This window comes from Talpa occidentalis, unplaced genomic scaffold, assembly GCF_014898055.3.
Source record: "Talpa occidentalis isolate TD23 unplaced genomic scaffold, MPIMG_talOcc4v2.1 talOcc4.5, whole genome shotgun sequence".
Lineage (NCBI taxonomy): Eukaryota > Metazoa > Chordata > Mammalia > Eulipotyphla > Talpidae > Talpa > Talpa occidentalis.
In genome coordinates this window covers 135,827,548-135,844,739 of record NW_023604861.1, presented here as the reverse complement: position 1 = coordinate 135,844,739, position 17,192 = coordinate 135,827,548, and the positions used below count along the sequence as shown (strand labels likewise).

The 17,192-nt window shown below is 60.4% G+C and overlaps 1 protein-coding gene across 14 annotated transcripts in view; it reads left to right on the top strand.

Moving 5' to 3' along the window:
* GREB1 (growth regulating estrogen receptor binding 1) overlaps positions 1-17,192 on the top strand; it is a 92,674-nt gene that overhangs the window by 51,198 nt on the left and 24,284 nt on the right. For 13 of the 14 annotated variants that reach the window (XM_054701377.1, XM_054701374.1, XM_054701379.1 and 10 more), the window contains 12 exons: positions 3,206-3,388; positions 4,664-4,807; positions 6,429-6,557; positions 8,255-8,368; positions 8,840-8,983; positions 9,481-9,666; positions 11,224-11,574; positions 13,607-13,735; positions 14,287-14,415; positions 15,060-15,257; positions 15,916-16,096; positions 16,305-16,500. In XM_054701377.1, the coding sequence (XP_054557352.1) occupies positions 3,206-3,388; positions 4,664-4,807; positions 6,429-6,557; positions 8,255-8,368; positions 8,840-8,983; positions 9,481-9,666; positions 11,224-11,574; positions 13,607-13,735; positions 14,287-14,415; positions 15,060-15,257; positions 15,916-16,096; positions 16,305-16,500 (2,084 nt within the window). The remainder of the gene's footprint in view (positions 1-3,205; positions 3,389-4,663; positions 4,808-6,428; positions 6,558-8,254; positions 8,369-8,839; positions 8,984-9,480; positions 9,667-11,223; positions 11,575-13,606; positions 13,736-14,286; positions 14,416-15,059; positions 15,258-15,915; positions 16,097-16,304; positions 16,501-17,192) is intronic. The other variant, XM_054701376.1, reaches the window with a different exon arrangement.

The window sequence follows — 17,192 nt, the reverse complement described above, 5'->3', positions numbered from 1 at the left end:
CATCAGGCCACATTTGCCGTCACCCCGACTGTGATGAGCGTGACGTGATCCACGAGGTGGAAAGGGAAAGTCGCCCCTCCTGGCCGCGGTGGCCTGGCTTCTCTTCCATTCTCCGTCCTGGGGGCCGGGACCCAGACCGGGATTTCCTCTCAGGTGCTACAAAGACCCATGGAGCGTCCTTTTATCCCCAGGAGGATTTCAGCGGGGATTTCAGGGAGGAGGAGGGGCTCTCAGCTCTGGGGATGCACCTGCTGGTCCTCCGAGGCGGCGCCACAGGCCATGTGGTCCATCTCCCAGTTCTGATTTAAAGCCCGCCTCTCCCAGCCGGCTCAGGACCTGCCTCCTGGCCCCTTGCCTGGGCCCCATCCCAGAGAGAGGTGCTTCCTCTCCCAGGCCGGGGCTCCCCTCTAGGGAAGGGATGGTCCCTCTGGACCGACTGCTCGGCTGCAGGAGTCTGAAGCTCTGCCCGGTGAAGGCCACTGGGACGTCTGGCGGACACGTAGTGCTGCCTCCACCGAGTTCATTATTTGTGGCTGTGCCTCCTCCTCACAGCCAGGGGCCATATATTTTTATGTCTGCCTCGGAGCCCCTGGCTTCGGGCCCAGCAAGTGTGCTCTGAGTGCTCAGCCTGGCTGCTCAAAGGTCTGCTCTTTCTCGTGGGGGGCCCCTGACTGGGGACGGCCGGCTGCGCCCTGCGAGCACACTCGAGTGAGGGCAGAAGCCTCCCACTCCCAGGAAGGCGCCAGGGCCGTGGGAGGCTGCTTGGGACCGTGGTGGCCGGAGCGGAGAAGCCTCCTTGGACTGTGGCTTAGAAGGAAACACTAGCGGTGTGGGCGCCCAGCACCCCCTGAGGGGAGGGCACCCCATCTACAGTGAGGAGTCACCTCCCAGCCTGCAGCCACCTCCAGCCTCGTGCTCAGAGATTCCCCCTGGCTGCACAGCCCCCGTTTCTCATGGGACAAAGGCCCGTTTCTGGAAAGAGGTGGCCGCACCAGCCCAGGCAGAGTCCCCCAGCATCCTAGGTCTTGTAACCCTGCGCCACGCTCACTTATCCTTCCATACCCGGGGCCCGACTCGGAAGGCTCCTCAGAGATTTCTTCTCAGGTGGCCCTGGGGCTGCGCTTCTCTCGGGCCCGGTTGGAGCAGGAACAAGTGAACCACCAGGCCAGCGCTTCTGCGCGTGTGCAGGGCCCCGCGGGGCGGGTGCGTCCACCCACCCGGCTTCCTCCCTTCTGCTCCTGCTGGCTCCCGCGGTGGCCAGGTGCCGCCTGCCACCGCACGTCGGTACTCACTCCACCTGCACCTGCACTGGCCACACAGAAACCCGGCCCTCGGGAGACCTGGGGAGATGCCCATTTCAAAAACTGGCCCAAAGGAAGACGTTGCGAGGGCTGTCTGGCCGAAAGAAAGAGCAGTAGAGCCTTGGGGAAGAGCAAGACCAGCCCTTTGGGGCACGGGAGCCGGCGTTTGGGCTGGGCATCTCGCGATGGGTGGGATGTGGTGGGGCCTTCACCAGGGGGTGGCAGAGGCGGGAAGGTGGTGGGTGTGGTGGGGCTGGCCCAGCAGAATGAGGTGTACGGGCCGAGGCCAGCGGCTTTGGGGCCTGTGGGCTAGACTCCCTAGGAAGTGCGCTTCTTGCTGGAATCGAATGCATCGTTTTCTGTGTTGAATTATCACTTAGCCTCCCGGTTCTTCGCCTCCCGGAGACAGTCCCGCTGGCCCGGCTGCTGTGTTGTCAGCTCGGCCGAGTGCCGTGTCTGCGCGACTGAACGGCAGGTCATGCTCTGATCTCTGTGCGGGACCGTCTTGGGTGCCTTATCTATTTGCTGGGTGCAGAGAATAGACTTCTGGAAGCTTAAGCAAACTGGCTCCCTTATTTGTTCTGATTTCTAAGATCTTTTAAGAAATGTTGATTTTACTTAAAGCAGACCCAGCGGTTTCTGCCATGCGGTGTCTCCTCTGGAGATGCTTCGACCCTCTACTCGCTGCTGTTATTTTCTGAGCACTAGCCAGAGGCTCAGGGATATTCTGTTTGAATGCAGCGCTTGCACGCATAGCCGCTCGGCCCTCGTGGCCGGAGTTGAAACGACTGTTGTAAATTTGTCGGCTAGAAAATATGATAAAGTAGCTTAGTCCCGGCTTCAGGGTCACCCCAGCCCAGGGGCCTTGCGCTGGGTGGGGCTGGGGGGGCAGCCAAGGTCTGAGGAAGGACCTGCTTGAGGTGGGCGTTTGACCGTGGACGGTAGCAGGTGGGGGAGCGAGTCGTCTCTTCTGCGACCCACAGTTGTAACAAGTACAGTCTGAACAGGCTTTCCGGTTTGTAACGGGCTTTTCGAGCACACGGTCTGGATTTCAGTGACTCACGAGTGGTGGTTTTGTCAGCTGCTGGAGCTCAACGGGGGGATTCCCTGTCAGCCCTGGAAGGCCACTGTGACCGCGCGGTGAGACCCGGCCCAAGACTGCCCCATCCAGCGGGGTGCCTCCACCGCGTGTCGCAGAACCCACAGAACCCACCGAACCCACGCGCATTCCCGAATTCTTTCAGCGCAGCCACTTGCTTGGCTCCAGGGTGGAGTTTTGGGCTCCTCAGAGGGCACCCACAGGCCCTGTGTCCACGATACTGTTGCTGGCAGCCCAGACCAGTGGGGGAGCACCCAGTCACTGCAGGAACCGGGCCGTGTAGACAGTTAAACCCGACAGTTCTGGCCTGTAAAGTTCTCTCCAGTGAAGGTTTTAAAATGTGCCCTGAGGCAGGTTAATCTTCCGTGACTAAGTCTTTGTCCTTCCACTCCAGCCAAGGTCATCGTGACCCCTGAGCCGGTGCGGGACGCTGGAGGTTCTCCGCTGGGTGGCACGGGCCCCAGTCAGTGTTTTCATCAGCTGTGCGTGATCTATAGATATAGATGCAGATATTTATGTATGATTTATTTTTTATGGGCAACAATGTTTAGTGAATGACTTTTATGCCAAGAATTATGCTAAATCCCGATGACGCAGGGTTGGGTCCCGCCTTCCTCCTGCTCTCACTCTGTGGAGAGGCTAACGTGGGCTCACTGTGTCACGGGAGATGCCAGGGGAGAGACCGGAGGCTGAAAATCGCCTCCTTCGTTTACTTACTGCTACTTGCTTAAGAGGACCAATCCCAGGCCCGCCCGGGAGCAGGACGGCAGCCGGGCCAGGGCTCACGTGCGCGCTCGCCCTCCAGGTTTCTCCGGGAACTGCGTGGGCTGCGGGAAGAAGGGCTTCTGCTACTTCACCGAGTTTTCCAACCACATCAACCTGAAGCTGACCGCCCAGCCCAAGAAGCAGAAGCACCTCAAGTGTTACCTGGTCCGCAACGCCCAGGGGGCGCTCATGCAAGGGCCCCTCATCTGTTGGAAGGGCTCTGGTGAGCGGCTCGGCTCCCGTGTGCATGTGAGAGAGAGAAGGGGGTGTGTGTGAAGGGCTGTGTCCGTGCAGGGGTGTTATGTGTATGGGGGGATGTGAAGTGGGTGTCTTCCAAGCGGGGAGGGTGCCATCCACTCTGGGGGGGGACACCACTCTGCAGAAGGTCAGCCCCATGGAATGGAAGGACCTCTGTGTATTGCTAGTTTGTGAGGTCACCCTCGCCCTGATTGCATCGCTTTTCAGCGCTAGATCCCCCCACCCTCCCTTTCCTGGGGCAAGTATTTGGGAACAAGGGCCCTGTCAGGAGCCAGTTCTCCTGGTCCCGGCTGAGCAGTGCCGACCAGTGGACGGAGGCTGGCGATGTGGCTACTTGCCCCGCGGGACGCGGGCGGCCCTGGATGGGTGAGGTGGGCCGTGCCAAGGCCGAGACGTCCTGCCTTGAAGGAAGCCTGGCTTGAGCAGTGCCCTCCCTACCCGCCCTCAGCCCTGTTAACCAGGAACAGAGAGACCAGCAGAGAGACCAGTCCTTGAAGGAGTGATGGGCAGCGCCTTTAGAACAGGGCTGCCCTCCACCCCCTTGGGGCTTGACTGGTGGTGGAGGGACATGTCCTAGGAGGTCGTCAGCACGATGACCAGGGGAACCAGCCTTTGGTCCCTCAGTTATTTGAGTTGGTCCACTTCGGGTCACCTGGAACGCCCCGGTGGGTTCTGTGAGGAGAAGGAAGGACTTCAGGAGAGGCTGGCTCTAGGTGCTCCCTACACCACCAGTGCTATCACTCTTTTCCTTCTCTCCTTGTCTTTTCACAAATACTGCTGGAGCCCCTACCGCGCGCCGGTCATTTCCTACGCCCTGGGAGGCAGTGGCTTTTCACCTGTGGGGTTAGCTGAGTCATTGTCTCCTGCTGTGAGCAAGTACCTCGCAGCTCAGACCTTTGAGCAATACTCGGTTCTTCCCTTGGAATCACTGAATGACTCATTTGTGTAATCTGTTTTCTCTTTTTCCCAAATGCTCATTTCAGAATGCTCCCTCTCCTGACAGAGCTGTCCATCAGGCTGACCAATGCCCCATTCCTGGCATAAGGCCCTCGGGGGTTCTCACACCCCTTCTGCCCCCCACGTGCCCGCTGTCTACAGAAGCAAGGCCTGGATGGCACTGGCACCATCATGGTTTTCTATGCATCTAGCTCTCCCGTAGGACAAGCTCCAGTCTGAGAAATCGAGTTACTGTGGTTGACGGTCACATACTGGTTTTCACGCGTGCATTTTGTCCCGGTAGAGTTCAGAAGCCGGCAGACCTCCGCCAGCACCTGTCCCAGCTCTCCCTTCCCGCCACTGGAGAGCCCAGGGCCTCTGGCTGCCTTCTCCAGTGAGCCCACTCCTGGGACCAATCCCAGCATCGCAATGGGAGCCCAGCAGGCAGGTGAGGTGGTGGGGAAGCTCTGGAGGTACTAAGTCATGGGCGGGGCGTGTCACTGGTGGGGCGCGACTGCTGCCAGATCTTCTGCAAGACTAGCAGGGGGCGTGCTTTGTGTGTTTTCTTCGTCTGTGTTACCTCTGCATTTCACAGTGTTTGTCATTTTCAACTCCGTGGAAATGCTGTGTTTTTAATTTGGAAAGACGTTCTGCTTTCGTATTGTGTTTACTCCATAATGTGATCCCTTGTGGATGAGATGGGGGCTAGGACTCCACCGTACCCCATTTCGCAGCATGGAACTTGCTCTGTGAGGGGCGCAAGGTCTGTATTGGAACAGAAAGCCCGGAGGGCAGGCAGGGGCACCATTTATCATGTGCTCTGTGTGCCTGGCTCTGCGCATGCCCCATCAGATGCTGGCACCACCCCACCAGCAGGCCTCTTTACCCTGCTTCACCACTGTGAAGTCGAGACCCCTGGTCCTTATCTGAGATCTCCCACTGTATGGTGGAGTTGGGAAGCGACAGAAGGTATTGCCGGAGCCTGTGGTTAGCGTCCTGCGCGTGCTAAGCTTGGCAGCTGTCCTCAAAATCCAGAGCAGCCTTCTTTCTCCAGAACTCTGGAAGGCTGGGGTTTTATTCCCCCTGCCCAGAGGGGCTGCAGCTGGCACATCACACCCATGTGCAGAGGCTGTGCCTCCTTGCGCATGTTCTCCCTTTCTGAGTGGGGCCTGCCCTTGTCCTCACTGCCTCACTGCTCTGGGCCACCTGGGATAGTTACATGTGGCCCCTGCGCAGTCACCACCGTCGTCATCAGGACACCTGGCTGCAGGGTCCAGGGCTGCTTCTTTCTCCTGTGTTTGGGGGCAACTCGTTGAATGTGCTTCCTTGTCAGTAAAGCTGGAGGACACCTGTCTGGTTGTCGGGGTGACTGTCAGAATGAAATGTGGTGACAGCCCCTCCCTGCCAGGCATTATCCTGTGCTTTTAGCTTCTATGCACCTGTATCACCCCCCACAGTGGTTCTCTCTGGCCCCTGCTTCTGTGGGTGAGAACAGTGAGGCCCAGACAGGTTAAGTAGGTTAGGTAAGGTCACACAGCGAGTGAGCAGCAGAACTGGGTTCAGACATAGGACGTCTGGCTTCAGGCCCACGCTCATCCCCTCACCTGCAAGAAATGTTTTGTACTATTCCCAACTCTGCGGTGCCTTCCAGACCATTCTGGCTGGTATGGGGGACTTCGACAGTGCGTGGCCACACCCACCCCAGAAAGTCCCACAGCCCCTGGCCTGTGAGCAGCCTGGACCAGGCACTGCCCGCCTACCTGTGATCCGAGCGTGTGTGATGCACACCTGAACTCGGGGGGTGCAGGAGGAGGTAGATGGAAGACAGGACAGCTTCAGGGGCACTCCTGGCGTCCAGGGCCCTCACTAGCCTCTCATGTCCCTTTACCTGCATGTGTGCACTTGCGTGCGTGGGGGGAGGCCTTCTCCTTGGGCAGAATCACCGGGAGTCTCGCCCGTTGGGACTCTCAGTGGAAAGCCGGTCTGCCCCAACAGAAGACAAGGAGCCGCTGCCCGCCGGCCTCGCTGCATGCACTGACCCTGCCCTCTCTCCCACCCTCTGCCCCCAGGCCCGGCCTCTGACCACCCCTCGCTGAGCGCGGCCATGGCTCCAGCTGTTTTCAACGGCAAAGACTCCCCGAAGCACCAGCAGCTGGCAAGAAACAGCCTGTCCGCCGTGCCTCGGCCTTCGGCATTAGGTAGCGCCGTCCTGGGGCTGTCTTCTGGGGGGTGGGCCAGAGTCCTGGGCCCCAGTGGCGTGGGAGGGGTGCGGGGCTAGGTGGGTGGGGCCCCATGGGGCTCTGATGCCCAGAGGCAGAGGGAGCTGGGCCCACACTCTGGCTGCGCAGCAGGAGGGCTCTCAGCTTCGGATAAATGAGGGAAATGTGGTTATGAGAAGCCGACAGAAATGAATCCCTGACTCTGTCTCCTGAGTCAGGGGGTCTTGGACAAATCTGGCTAAGCAAACCCTTGATTGCGAGTAAGAATTCCACTTCTGAATCCATATCGAGCATAAGGAGAGGTGGGGTAGGGCGTGGGAGTTGTGGGGAGCGGGTCCCTGGCTCCCTGGTTTCCAGCAGAGCCATGCTGCCCCCTGCTGGGCTTGCAGAGCCGTGCCTGCTGTCCGGTGGTCACGGGCTGGGGATTCCCTGCCGTGAATGGGCTGACCGGTGAGGAATCTTCTCGCTCCAAGCTCCCGTCCTGCCCCCACCAGAGGACACAGGAATAGCTGCACATTGGCACCCTGGGGCACCATCTTGGGAGAGTCCATGAGCTCAGAATCCACTTCAGACAGTGAGGACTCGCTTTCCCTGGTGCCCCGGTCCACTCCCGTCCTGCCCCTCTGATCATTTAACACGCTGTCAGAGCACTGGCCTCAGGCTCTGGGGGCTCCGCGGGGGCTCCCCAACAGAGCCGAGCTGCTTGCATGGGGCCAGGAGTCCTCGGGGCAAATAAACTTTCCGTCTTGACTTTCTACTCACTTAACTGTACTTGGCTTCAGTCTCAAGAGGTGGAAACCATTTTCAGTTCCTTTGTAGACTGTGAAGTGGTCACTCTCGAGCTGCCTTGCACTTGAACTACCCGGTTTCTTACTCCCCTTTCCAGAGACCTGATTCAGCAAGTGAGCCCAGTGAGGCGCTGACCCTGCCAGTGCTCCGGGCTCCCACTCTGCCTGCTTGGAGCAGAGACCCCTGAGCTGGGGGCACCAGGGTCCCGCTTACTGGGGGTGAAGTTGCGTGCAGACATGGGGAGTTTTGAAAGTTTCCCAGCTGAGAGTAACGTGTCGTCCTAAAGTAGGGGATCTTTGTGTCTGATTGGTAAAAAAACCTGGCAATTAATGCTCGATATATTGAATAATCCATGGCTGTAGGGTGAGTCACACACACACTGGGGTCTAGCATGGAAGGGGGTGACTCTGCAGCAGCGGGCACCACCAGCTTCTGTTCCCCTGGATCCTTCTAGCCTGAAATCAGCTTTCAGGGCTGGGCGGGAGCAGGTACCGTGGACCGGTGCTGCCCCCAGCTGGTCACACGGTGCTGGTGGGTGGAATCCACCTGCTTTGAGTCTGGAGAAACGCACACTAACACACTGGAAGGTGCAGAGACCGTGGTGGTGGTCTTGGGGGCTGCCATTTTTGGGCCCAAGCTCTGTGCTGGGTACTGCTCCAAGCTTCATGTCTTTTCTTTTTCCTTCTGATTAAACCACCTTCAGAGTAGAATTTATTGTTACATTTTCAAGTTGAAGGAACTAAGTAAGGCTCAGTGATAGAAAGTGCAGACACTTGCACGGCTTTGGGGTGAAGCATTTACAAAAATTGGCAGGATGGTTCCTTCAGGACGCGTTTCATGGAAGCTCCTCCTGACGAGGGCCTGATCCGTGTCTGAATGTCGTCTAGGTATCTTACCCAGCTCCGGGCCGCCCAAAAAGCGCCACAAGGGGTGGTCTCCAGAATCTCCATCAGCTGCGGAGGGGGGCTACCCCCAGGGTGGTGGCACCAGAGCTAAGTATGGTAAGTGGCAACAGCCTCACCCCAAATCCAGAACTGGGATGGTGGTGCCGGGTGCACACGTGTGTTTGTGTTCTTGTGTGTGCACCTGCTGCGTGTGTGCACCTGCATCTGTGCGTGCGTACGTGTTGATGAGGACGTCCTGGGGAGCAGACCTGACTGGTCTAAGGAAAGGATCTCTTCTTGCTTGTTAGAATGATCTGCTGCTGAACATAGCCGGGTCCCTCACAGTGGCGCATCCGTCCTTCCAGAGGGATTTAAGGGGGGCCTGTCAGTGGCTGGACTGTTGAAGGGAAGATGGGACCAAGGGCTCTGAAAGATGCTTTCAACCCTAGAAGCCCCTGGCTCCAGGACTGGGTGCTCCCGCGGGGGTGGAGGGTAAAGATCAAGTTGCAGCAGATTTGTGGCCGACCTGAGGTCCGGTCTGCCGGAGCTGGATGCCTCGTCTGACATGTCCTCCACGCGTGTCGCCAGAGAGTGCAGGTGTGTCCTGCGTGCCGCAGGTCGGCTTGGTGGGACCAGCCTCGGTCGCCTTTCCCGTTGTGGCCTCTGGAGAACCAGTGTCTGTTCCTGACAACTTGCTGCAGATCTGCAAGGCCAAGCCAGTGATCTTTAAAGGCAAGTGCGGCCCATGGAACAGGCAGACGGCATCCAGGGAGACGGCATCCCGGGCCAAGGCCGAGGTTGTCCTCCTGGGGAACCCAGGGCTGTGAAGAAGCTGGGCAGACCGTGGCAGGTCAGCCCCCAAGCCGCTCTGGGGCTGGCAGAGGTCATCACAACCTCCGCCACGGCCCAAGCGAGGGGCTCCTATGCCGTGACATCATTGGCCGGTTCACCTGTTCTTTCGTCCACTCGCTCGCTCTGCCTCGCTGAACTGCTGTGCCTGGTGCTCAGCATGAGGATCAGGAGCCAGCCCCACCCGCCCTCGTGGCCGGAGCCTGGCTGGGGGTTTGTCCTGTCCTCACCTGGCCACGCAGGCGCACTAGCCCCTGGGAGCCCTCGGGAGGGAGAGGTACCCCATGCAGGTTGCCTGCAACTGCAGCAACCTGGCGTTCTGAGCCGTGTGGGGGCAGCTGTTGTGCCAAGGCTGAGCAAGCTGCTGTCCCCTGCCGCAGGCCACGGGAACTTCCCTTACCTCTGCGGGAACCTCAGCGACGTGGTGGTGAGCCCCCTCCTGTACACCTGCTACCAGAACTCTCAGTCCATCTCCAGGGCCTACGAGCAGTGCGGGGCCGCCACCATCCAGCCCATCTCCGAGGAGATGCAGCTCCTGCTGACCGTCTACTATCTCGTCCAGCTGGGTGAGCCTCGTCCCTCCTGCGGGGAGAAAAACCGTGACACGTGGGTGGGAGAGGTGACAGCCTCGCCAGCCAGGTGGCCACCACCCCTGAGCCTGCAGGCACACAGCCCTGGCTGGTGGGAGTGGACTGGGGGTGCTGATGGCTTCCTAGGCCTGGTCGAGGCCCAATGGCCTGGAAGGGCTTACGGCACATCAGCACCTTCCAGATCATTCCAAATGACCCCTCCAGGCTTGGCAGGGCTCAGCAGGCTGTAAAATACTCTACCTCCAGGTCTTTGTCTGCCAGAAGGAGGGGAAGGAAGGAGCAGGCAGGAAGTCAGCAGGTGGCGCATGGGCCGTGGGGCTGGCACAGGTCACAGTTGGGGTCATGAGATGTGACATTTGAGCAGAGACCTGGGTGGTGCGAAGAAACAGCCTTGAGCTTCGGGTGGGCCTTGGGGGTGGACAGTGAGGGTGTGGGGCTGAGGGAGCAGGGCCCGGTCCTGGGAGGCTGCGGAGTGAGAGCACTCTGGGCCCACCTCCTCTCAGGTGGACACAGGCTCAAGGGCCTACCCTCAGGCCTCATGGAGCCACCGTCCCCTCTTTAAAGGGCCATCTCCAAGTACCGTCACGCTGGGGGTTCCACACGGGGGTGGGTGGGGCACGGGTCTGTCCACAGCAGCGGGCGATTTCGTTCAGGAGACCCCTTTGGCTGCGCTGTGGGGTGGGGTGGGGCCATCCCAGCGAGAGGTGGGTGCGGCTCAGGAGAGAGATGTGGGGTGTACTTGGAGGGAGGATGCAGGTGCCTGAGGGAGGCCAGGGCTGTGGCAAGCAGGTTGGCAGTGGAGTGGAAGGGTGAGCAAAAGTTCTGAGCAATTTTGAGGTGGAGATGCCCGCAGGACTGAGCTGAGGGCTGTGCTGATGTGAGCACAGGGAAGGTCTAGGTGTAGATGGGGGGAGCTCAGCTCCGTCACCTGTGTTAAAACTGGGGGCTGGGAGGTCCCCTGGAGGTGATTATGGACTGGAGACCCTCTGGGATGGAGGAGGAGCAGATGAGCAGCCAGGGAAGGGGCGGTGCCTGGACGGTGCTGCTGGGCTGGACAGGAGCTGCCGGCTCTCGCTCCCTCCCGACCCCACCCACCCGTCCTGGAAGGCCTGCTCCATCCTGAGTCCAGCTGGTCACGCTCTGCCGCGGCCTGCCCTGCCCCAGGGCACCCTCTGCCTCTCCTCCGGGCTCTGAGTCCTCCGGGGCTTCCCAGCGCAAGCATCCACACTTGCTCCGGGCCCCAGAGACAGGCCAGCATCCCCTACCCGCCTCCCCCGCACCCCAGTCACCCTGCACTTGCGCTCCTTCCTGAGAAGTGGGCTCGCCTGCAGGCCCGTGTGGCTCCTGCCTCCCCCTCTTTACTTCCCTGCCGCCGTCTGCACTGCCGAGTTCCCATGAATAGCTTAGACATTATCTCTGAACGAGCTGCCGGCCTTGCCCCACAAGGGCCAGTGTTTTTGTGCGGACCGCAGTGGGACCGAGGGGGTGCGTGGGGGCGGCCGCTGATGCCCGTCTGCTTGTCGCCGCCGCCAGCGGCTGACCAGGTGCCGCTGATGGAGGACCTGGAGCGGATCTTCCTGCGCTCCTGGCGCGAGTCGCACCTGACCGAGATCCGGCAGTACCAGCAGGCGCCGCCGCAGCCCTTCCCGCCCGCGCCCGGCGCCGTGGCGCCTGTCACCTCCGCGCAGCTGCCCTGGCTGGCCGGCCTGGCCGCCAGCTCCTGCAACGACAGCGTGTACATCATCGAGTGCACCTACTCCCTGGCCGAGGGCCTCTCCGAGATGTTCCGGCTGCTCGTCGAGGGCAAGCTGGCCAAGACCAACTACGTGGTGATCATCTGTGCCTGCCGGAACGCGGCCATCGACTCCTGCATCGCCGTGACGGGTGAGCGGGCGGCGGGCGGCGGGCGGTGGTGCGCCCGGTCCAGCTGGAGTGAGGCCTCGCTGGCCTCGCCGCCCGCCTTGGCACCTGCCCTCTCTGCCTCTAAGGGCGCTGGGTCGTGGCTGCAGTAGCCTGTGCGAGCGCTAACACACGTCCCTGGGTTGTGGGCTCCGGTCAGGCCTGCCTCTGGGAACGCAGGACAGAGATGGGGGCGGCCAAGTCGGGCAGGACCCGCAGAGCCGCTGCCCGAGCCCATGGTGTGTTGTTGCAGGGGCTCCGGCCTCCGTCTCTTCAGCTCCTCTGGAGATAGGAAACAGCGACCCCTCGTGCCGCGTGAGTTCAGAGGCGATGAGCAAAGTAATTCTAGAAACAGGACAGGAGCCTCAGTGTGTGCTCCCGGGGCCGGGGACCAAGGGGAGTCCCTGGTTTCCTGGCGCCTGCCTCTGGCCTCGCAGTGGGCGGGTTGGAGAAGGGGGTCGGGGACGCTCTCCCGAGAGCTGGACCTGGTCGCGAAGAGGAAGCAAATGATGCCGACTTGGGGGCCGGCGGCAGAGCGCCCCAAGGCTGTGATGGCACGTGGGACATGCTGGACGGCAGGGTGACCGGGCAAAGGCCGGGACTGGGGGTGGTGAGGCTGGTGGAGGGAGTGGCCCGAGCGGGCGTGCTTTGAAGTGGCGCCCTCAGGGCTTGCGGCGGGCCTGGGCGCTGCCGAGAAGGGCAGGGGCCGCGCGGCCACCCCGAGGACTGGGCTTGTGCAGTTTGGTGTTAACCTTCCCGTAGCCGTGTGCGCGGGGCGGGCGGGAGACGGTGCTGGAGCCGAGTGCTCTGTGAGCGGCTGGCCTGGCCCCGGGCCCTGGAGGGCAGCGGTGGGACGTGAACACCCGCAGGGCAGGGCAGGGCAGGGGCTGCGTCTGCAGAGTAAGAGAGGAGTCAGCATCTGGGGGGTTCAGCAGCCAAGGGGTGCACCCCATAACTTCCTGGAGGTGCAGGGTGCAAGAGGAGGCCTGAGGACTAGTAACCGGGGCTCGGGGAGGGAGATCACGTCAGTGCAGGAGACCGGGGGTGCCTGTCGGGGGGTGGGATGGGGCTCTGATGTTTGAGCGGCCCGAGGGCCGGCAACCGGCCCCCTGTGTCAGGACGGCTCCGGGCGCCGACAGCCGGGCACCATGGCTGGCTCGAGAGAATTAGTGAAGCAGCGAGTGTAGACGCGACTTTGGCAAGTGCTGCCTGAAAGGGGACAGGGAAATGGGAAGGTGACGGGAGAGGACGTGGGGTCAGGTCTTGCTCCGTGGAAGCCGGGGACGGGGGCTTGTTTCTCATGTTGGGAAGAGACAACAGACGGGCAAGGGTGATGCGGGGGAGGCGATGGCCAGGAGGGCACGCCCTGGCGTGGGGTGGGGAGGGCTGGAGTGCCGGGGCTGGCGTGCGCCAGCCGTGTTCTGACGCGGGGGCAGGCGTGGGGCCGAGGGGGTGGGCAGTGGAGCAGGGCAGGCTGTTGAGGTGATGCTCGGGCGTGATGGGGCTGGACAGTCCAGGGAGGAGGGACCTGAGGATGGCGAGAGAGCAGGGCAGGGAATGTGCAGGGGCTCCGTGTTTGAGAAGAGCGAGGGAATCCCTGGGGGTGGCTGGAGCAGGGGGGAGGCTGGACGGGGAGGTCCTTACAGTTCTTGATGCTGGTTGGATGGTCCATTGACTCGGTGACACCCTGCACCCTGCCCTCAGGCGCTGGGCCGGGCACTTTGTGAGAGGCGCCCTGTTAATCCTTACAGCGCCCATGACGTAGCTGCTGCTGGCGGGCTCCTCAGGAGGAACCGGCCCGGGAGGACTAGGGCTCGCGGCTGCTTGCCCGGCCAGGAGGGCGAGTCACGCCCGAAGCCTTTCCCGGTTTCCTCTACTCCTCGTGGCCTGGACACCTGCTCCTGGCCAGGCCTGCTGCTGGACTCGGGCTGGAGAGGCACGGACTGGGCCCCGTCCTGGGGCTCACCTGCCGATTCTACACGCAGGGATCTCGTGAAAGTTGTCCTTTGTTTTCCAGGGAAATACCAAGCCCGGATTCTGTCTGAGAGCCTCCTCACCCCAGCGGAGTACCAGAAGGAAGTCAATTATGAGCTGGTTACAGGGAAGGTGGACTCGCTGGGGGCCTTTTTCAGCACCCTGTGCCCAGGTAGGCCTGTCGCAAGACACGGCATCTCTGCCCAGCCCTGGGGCGCCCGGCGTGGGGTGCCCGGCGTGGGGTGCCGGGTGTGGCTCTGGCCGTGGTGTTTCCAGCCCGTCAGCGTGGCCTCTGGCCGTCTTCTGCTCTGGCTGTCGGTTACCTGGGTGGGAGCTTTGTAGGTTCTGTCTTTTGGGGGCTCACACAGCCTAGTGCCTGTTCCTGTCTACCTCTCTGCCCTGTCCACCTCCCTCCTCCTGTGCCCTTGTGCTCTGTGCTCCACCTGGCTTCTTGTCCCTCCGGACCCTCCCCCTCGCCCCAACCCCTCTCGGGTTGGGGCTCCTCCCCTCCAGAATGGGTTGGGCCCGTCCTTCTTCTGTGGCGACACCTCTTGGTCCGGGTGTGCCTTACTCCAGCGCATCTGCCTCCCTTCCCCAGCTGTGGCCTCCCTGATAACTCCACCCCCAAACTGGGACAGTGCCTGATACGCAGGTGTCCCCTAGATGTTTGCTGGACTCCACTGGGATGGAAAACCCAACTGTCATTCTCTCTGTTTTGGCCAGAGGGGGACATTGACATTTTGCTGGACAAATTTCATCAGGAAAATCAAGGCCACATTTCTTCCTCACTTACTGCTTCCTCTGTCGCCAAGTCAGCACCCCTGGATGTCGGTGGGGCACCTGCATGCACAAGTGAGTGGTGAGACGGAGCTGGGGGGCCCTGCTGGCCACGGGAGAGGTGCAGCTGCTGGTGGCCGGGGTCTGGGCTGTGAGGCAGCATCTCCCGAGGAGGCCACGCCAGAGGCACCTGCAGAATTTGGGTCTCCCCTGCTCCCCCAAGTAGACCTCATTTCTCACTTTAATTTTAGTCCTTAATGATAACATCACATTTCTTCCTGAGTACACATTTGCAAGCTCTTCCTGCGCGGGTGCACTTCTCTGTGCTGTCCAGCCTCAACGTGTTGTTGAAATATCTTGCTCGCACTGAGTTCCAGAAGGCTGTGATGCTCTTCCCTAACGGAGAACTCGCAGCTTCCTCCAAAGCCCAGTCTCAGCAGCTGCTTCCCTGGGACACTGTGCTTGTCCAGCAGAGTCGACCACAGCTCCTTGGTTCATGCACTTGCATTACACTAGGAAAGGCGTGTGGAGCTGGGTGTGGGGGGCGCCCAGCGCAGCACTGGACATGTCATCCTTCCTTGGGTCCCTGGCCCCTGGCGCAGTTAGTCTGGGGGTCCCTGTTTGTTTCCCCAGCAGAGGTCCAGGGCGGTGGCTTCTGCCCTTCAGCACCTCACCAAGGTCACGGGTCCTCACCAAGGTCACGGGCACTCTGGTTCCAGGTTCCAGCCTGGAGTCCCGCTGTCTGCGGCCCTTCCAGCTGGCTGTGGCCCAGAAGCTCCTCTCCCACGTGTGCTCCATCGCCGACTCCAGCACCCAGAACCTGGACTTGGGCTCCTTCGAGAAGGTCGACTTCCTGATTTGCATCCCTCCCTCAGAGGTGACCTACCAGCAGACCCTCTTCCACGTCTGGCACTCAGGTACCAGCCTGGGGGCTGCGGGGGCCGGTGCTCGGGTCCACTATAGTTCAGATGGGGTTTTAGCATCTCTGCCTTGAAGGTAGATGGGGCAAGCGGTAGCACCCCACTCTGTGGCTCCTGAAACACCTGATGCTTGGAGGTAGGACTGGGCCTGGGTTTTGGAATCTGAAAAAGCAGAATCATGCTTTGAATTTTCACCCTGCCCTGCTCCGGACAGCAGCCTGCTCGTGCCGTGGTATCTGACCTCAGCTTACACGTCCTGTGCCATCAGGGATTGACTGTGAAATGCACAAGACATTGTCTCACTCCTAGGATTTGCCCTGGAGTGTGGTGCCACCTCGGCCAGTGGTGTCCAGGGTGGGAGGTGACTTTGCTTTCCCCTCAGTCACCCCACCCCAGGGGTCAGCTGCTTCCAAAGCCCCTGGGAGAGGGGGTAGCTCACCCATCTGGTGGAGCAGCCTGCCTCTGGGCCCAGCTCCTGCACTGACAGCTGTAGACAGTGTTTATGGGAACGGGGCGGTGGGGGGGGGCTGCCTCTCTGCTGCCAAGGTGCCTGTGCCCAGGTGGCCTTGGGGCCTCACACTGCACCTGCCACCAGAAGATGCTCAGGAATGTCTGCGGGGTGAAGAGGTGCTGATGTACTCATCCTGTGTCACAGGGGTTTTGCTGGAGCTGGGCCTGGAAAAGGAGCACCTGACCAAGCAGAGGGTGGAACAGTATGTTCTGAAGCTGGACACCGAGGCACAGACCAAGTTTAAGTCCTTTCTGCAAAATTCCTTCCAGAACCCGCACACACTCTTTGTCCTGATCCATGACCACGCCCACTGGGATCTTGTGAGGTTAGTGGGGCTGGGCCGTGGGGAGCTGACATTGTCACAAGCCAAACCTGTGACAAGTCAGGAGTCCGGGGGTCCCGACTGTCACCGTCACGGTGGAGCCACGTGCTTACCTTGTCGGCACCATTGGGGCTGATTACTCATCCCTGGACGATGACAGGGCACTGTCACTAACCCCACTCACTGTGTCTTCTCCCTTTCCCCCCACCAGTAGTGCTGTTCATAATCTCTATTCCCAAAGCGACCCGTCTGTGGGATTGGTAGACAGATTGTTCAACTGCAGGGAGGTGAAGGAGGCCCCCAACATCGTCACTCTTCATGTGACCTCCTTCCCCTACGCGCTGCAGACCCAACACACGCTCATCAGCCCCTACAACGAGATCCACTGGCCTGCCTCCTACAGCAACGTGAGTGCAAGCGGGTGCCGCGCTGGCGTGGAAAGGCCCTTGAGCTTGGGTGGGGGGTTGTGTTTGGCAGAATCTAGCAGAGCCAGGGCCCAAGCCAGTTCCAGCTCCTTGGATCTTCGACACAAGCTGGGGTTAGAGGTCTTGGTCTTTAAAACCTTGCTGAACTGTGTTGTTGGCTTCCCCAGCTGAGACCATGTCACGTTTGGTCCAGAAGCCTTAGAATCATTCCTGGCTTTCCTATGTCTGCGTCTTTAAACAACAGGGTTCAAAATCTCCCTCCGAAAACCTCTGAGTTTGATTTTAGTTTGCTCATCAAGATAGAAGACACACAGTTCTGGTGAACTGAGAATTCTGGGTGGTTGCATTCTAGCTAATTACGCAAGTGATAAGTAAGCATCAAAGTCCAGACTTCTTCGGAGGATCTCAGAGTCACCTGGGGAGCTTTGAAAGATGCTGCTGCCTGTCTTCAATCCAGCCACTTGGGCACCTGTGACAGTGTTTGGGTGACACTCACTGTGAGCCAGGCAGGCTCTTTTTGAAGTGCTTTAGTTTGAAGTGCTTTAGCATTAGTTCCATATGAACTAATACAAGAGGCAGGTGCCAGGATGATTTCTGATGTGCAAATGAGGAAAATGAGGCAGAGGAGGGTCGAGCCACTTGCCTGAGGCCATGAAGCTGTGAAGTGGGGAACC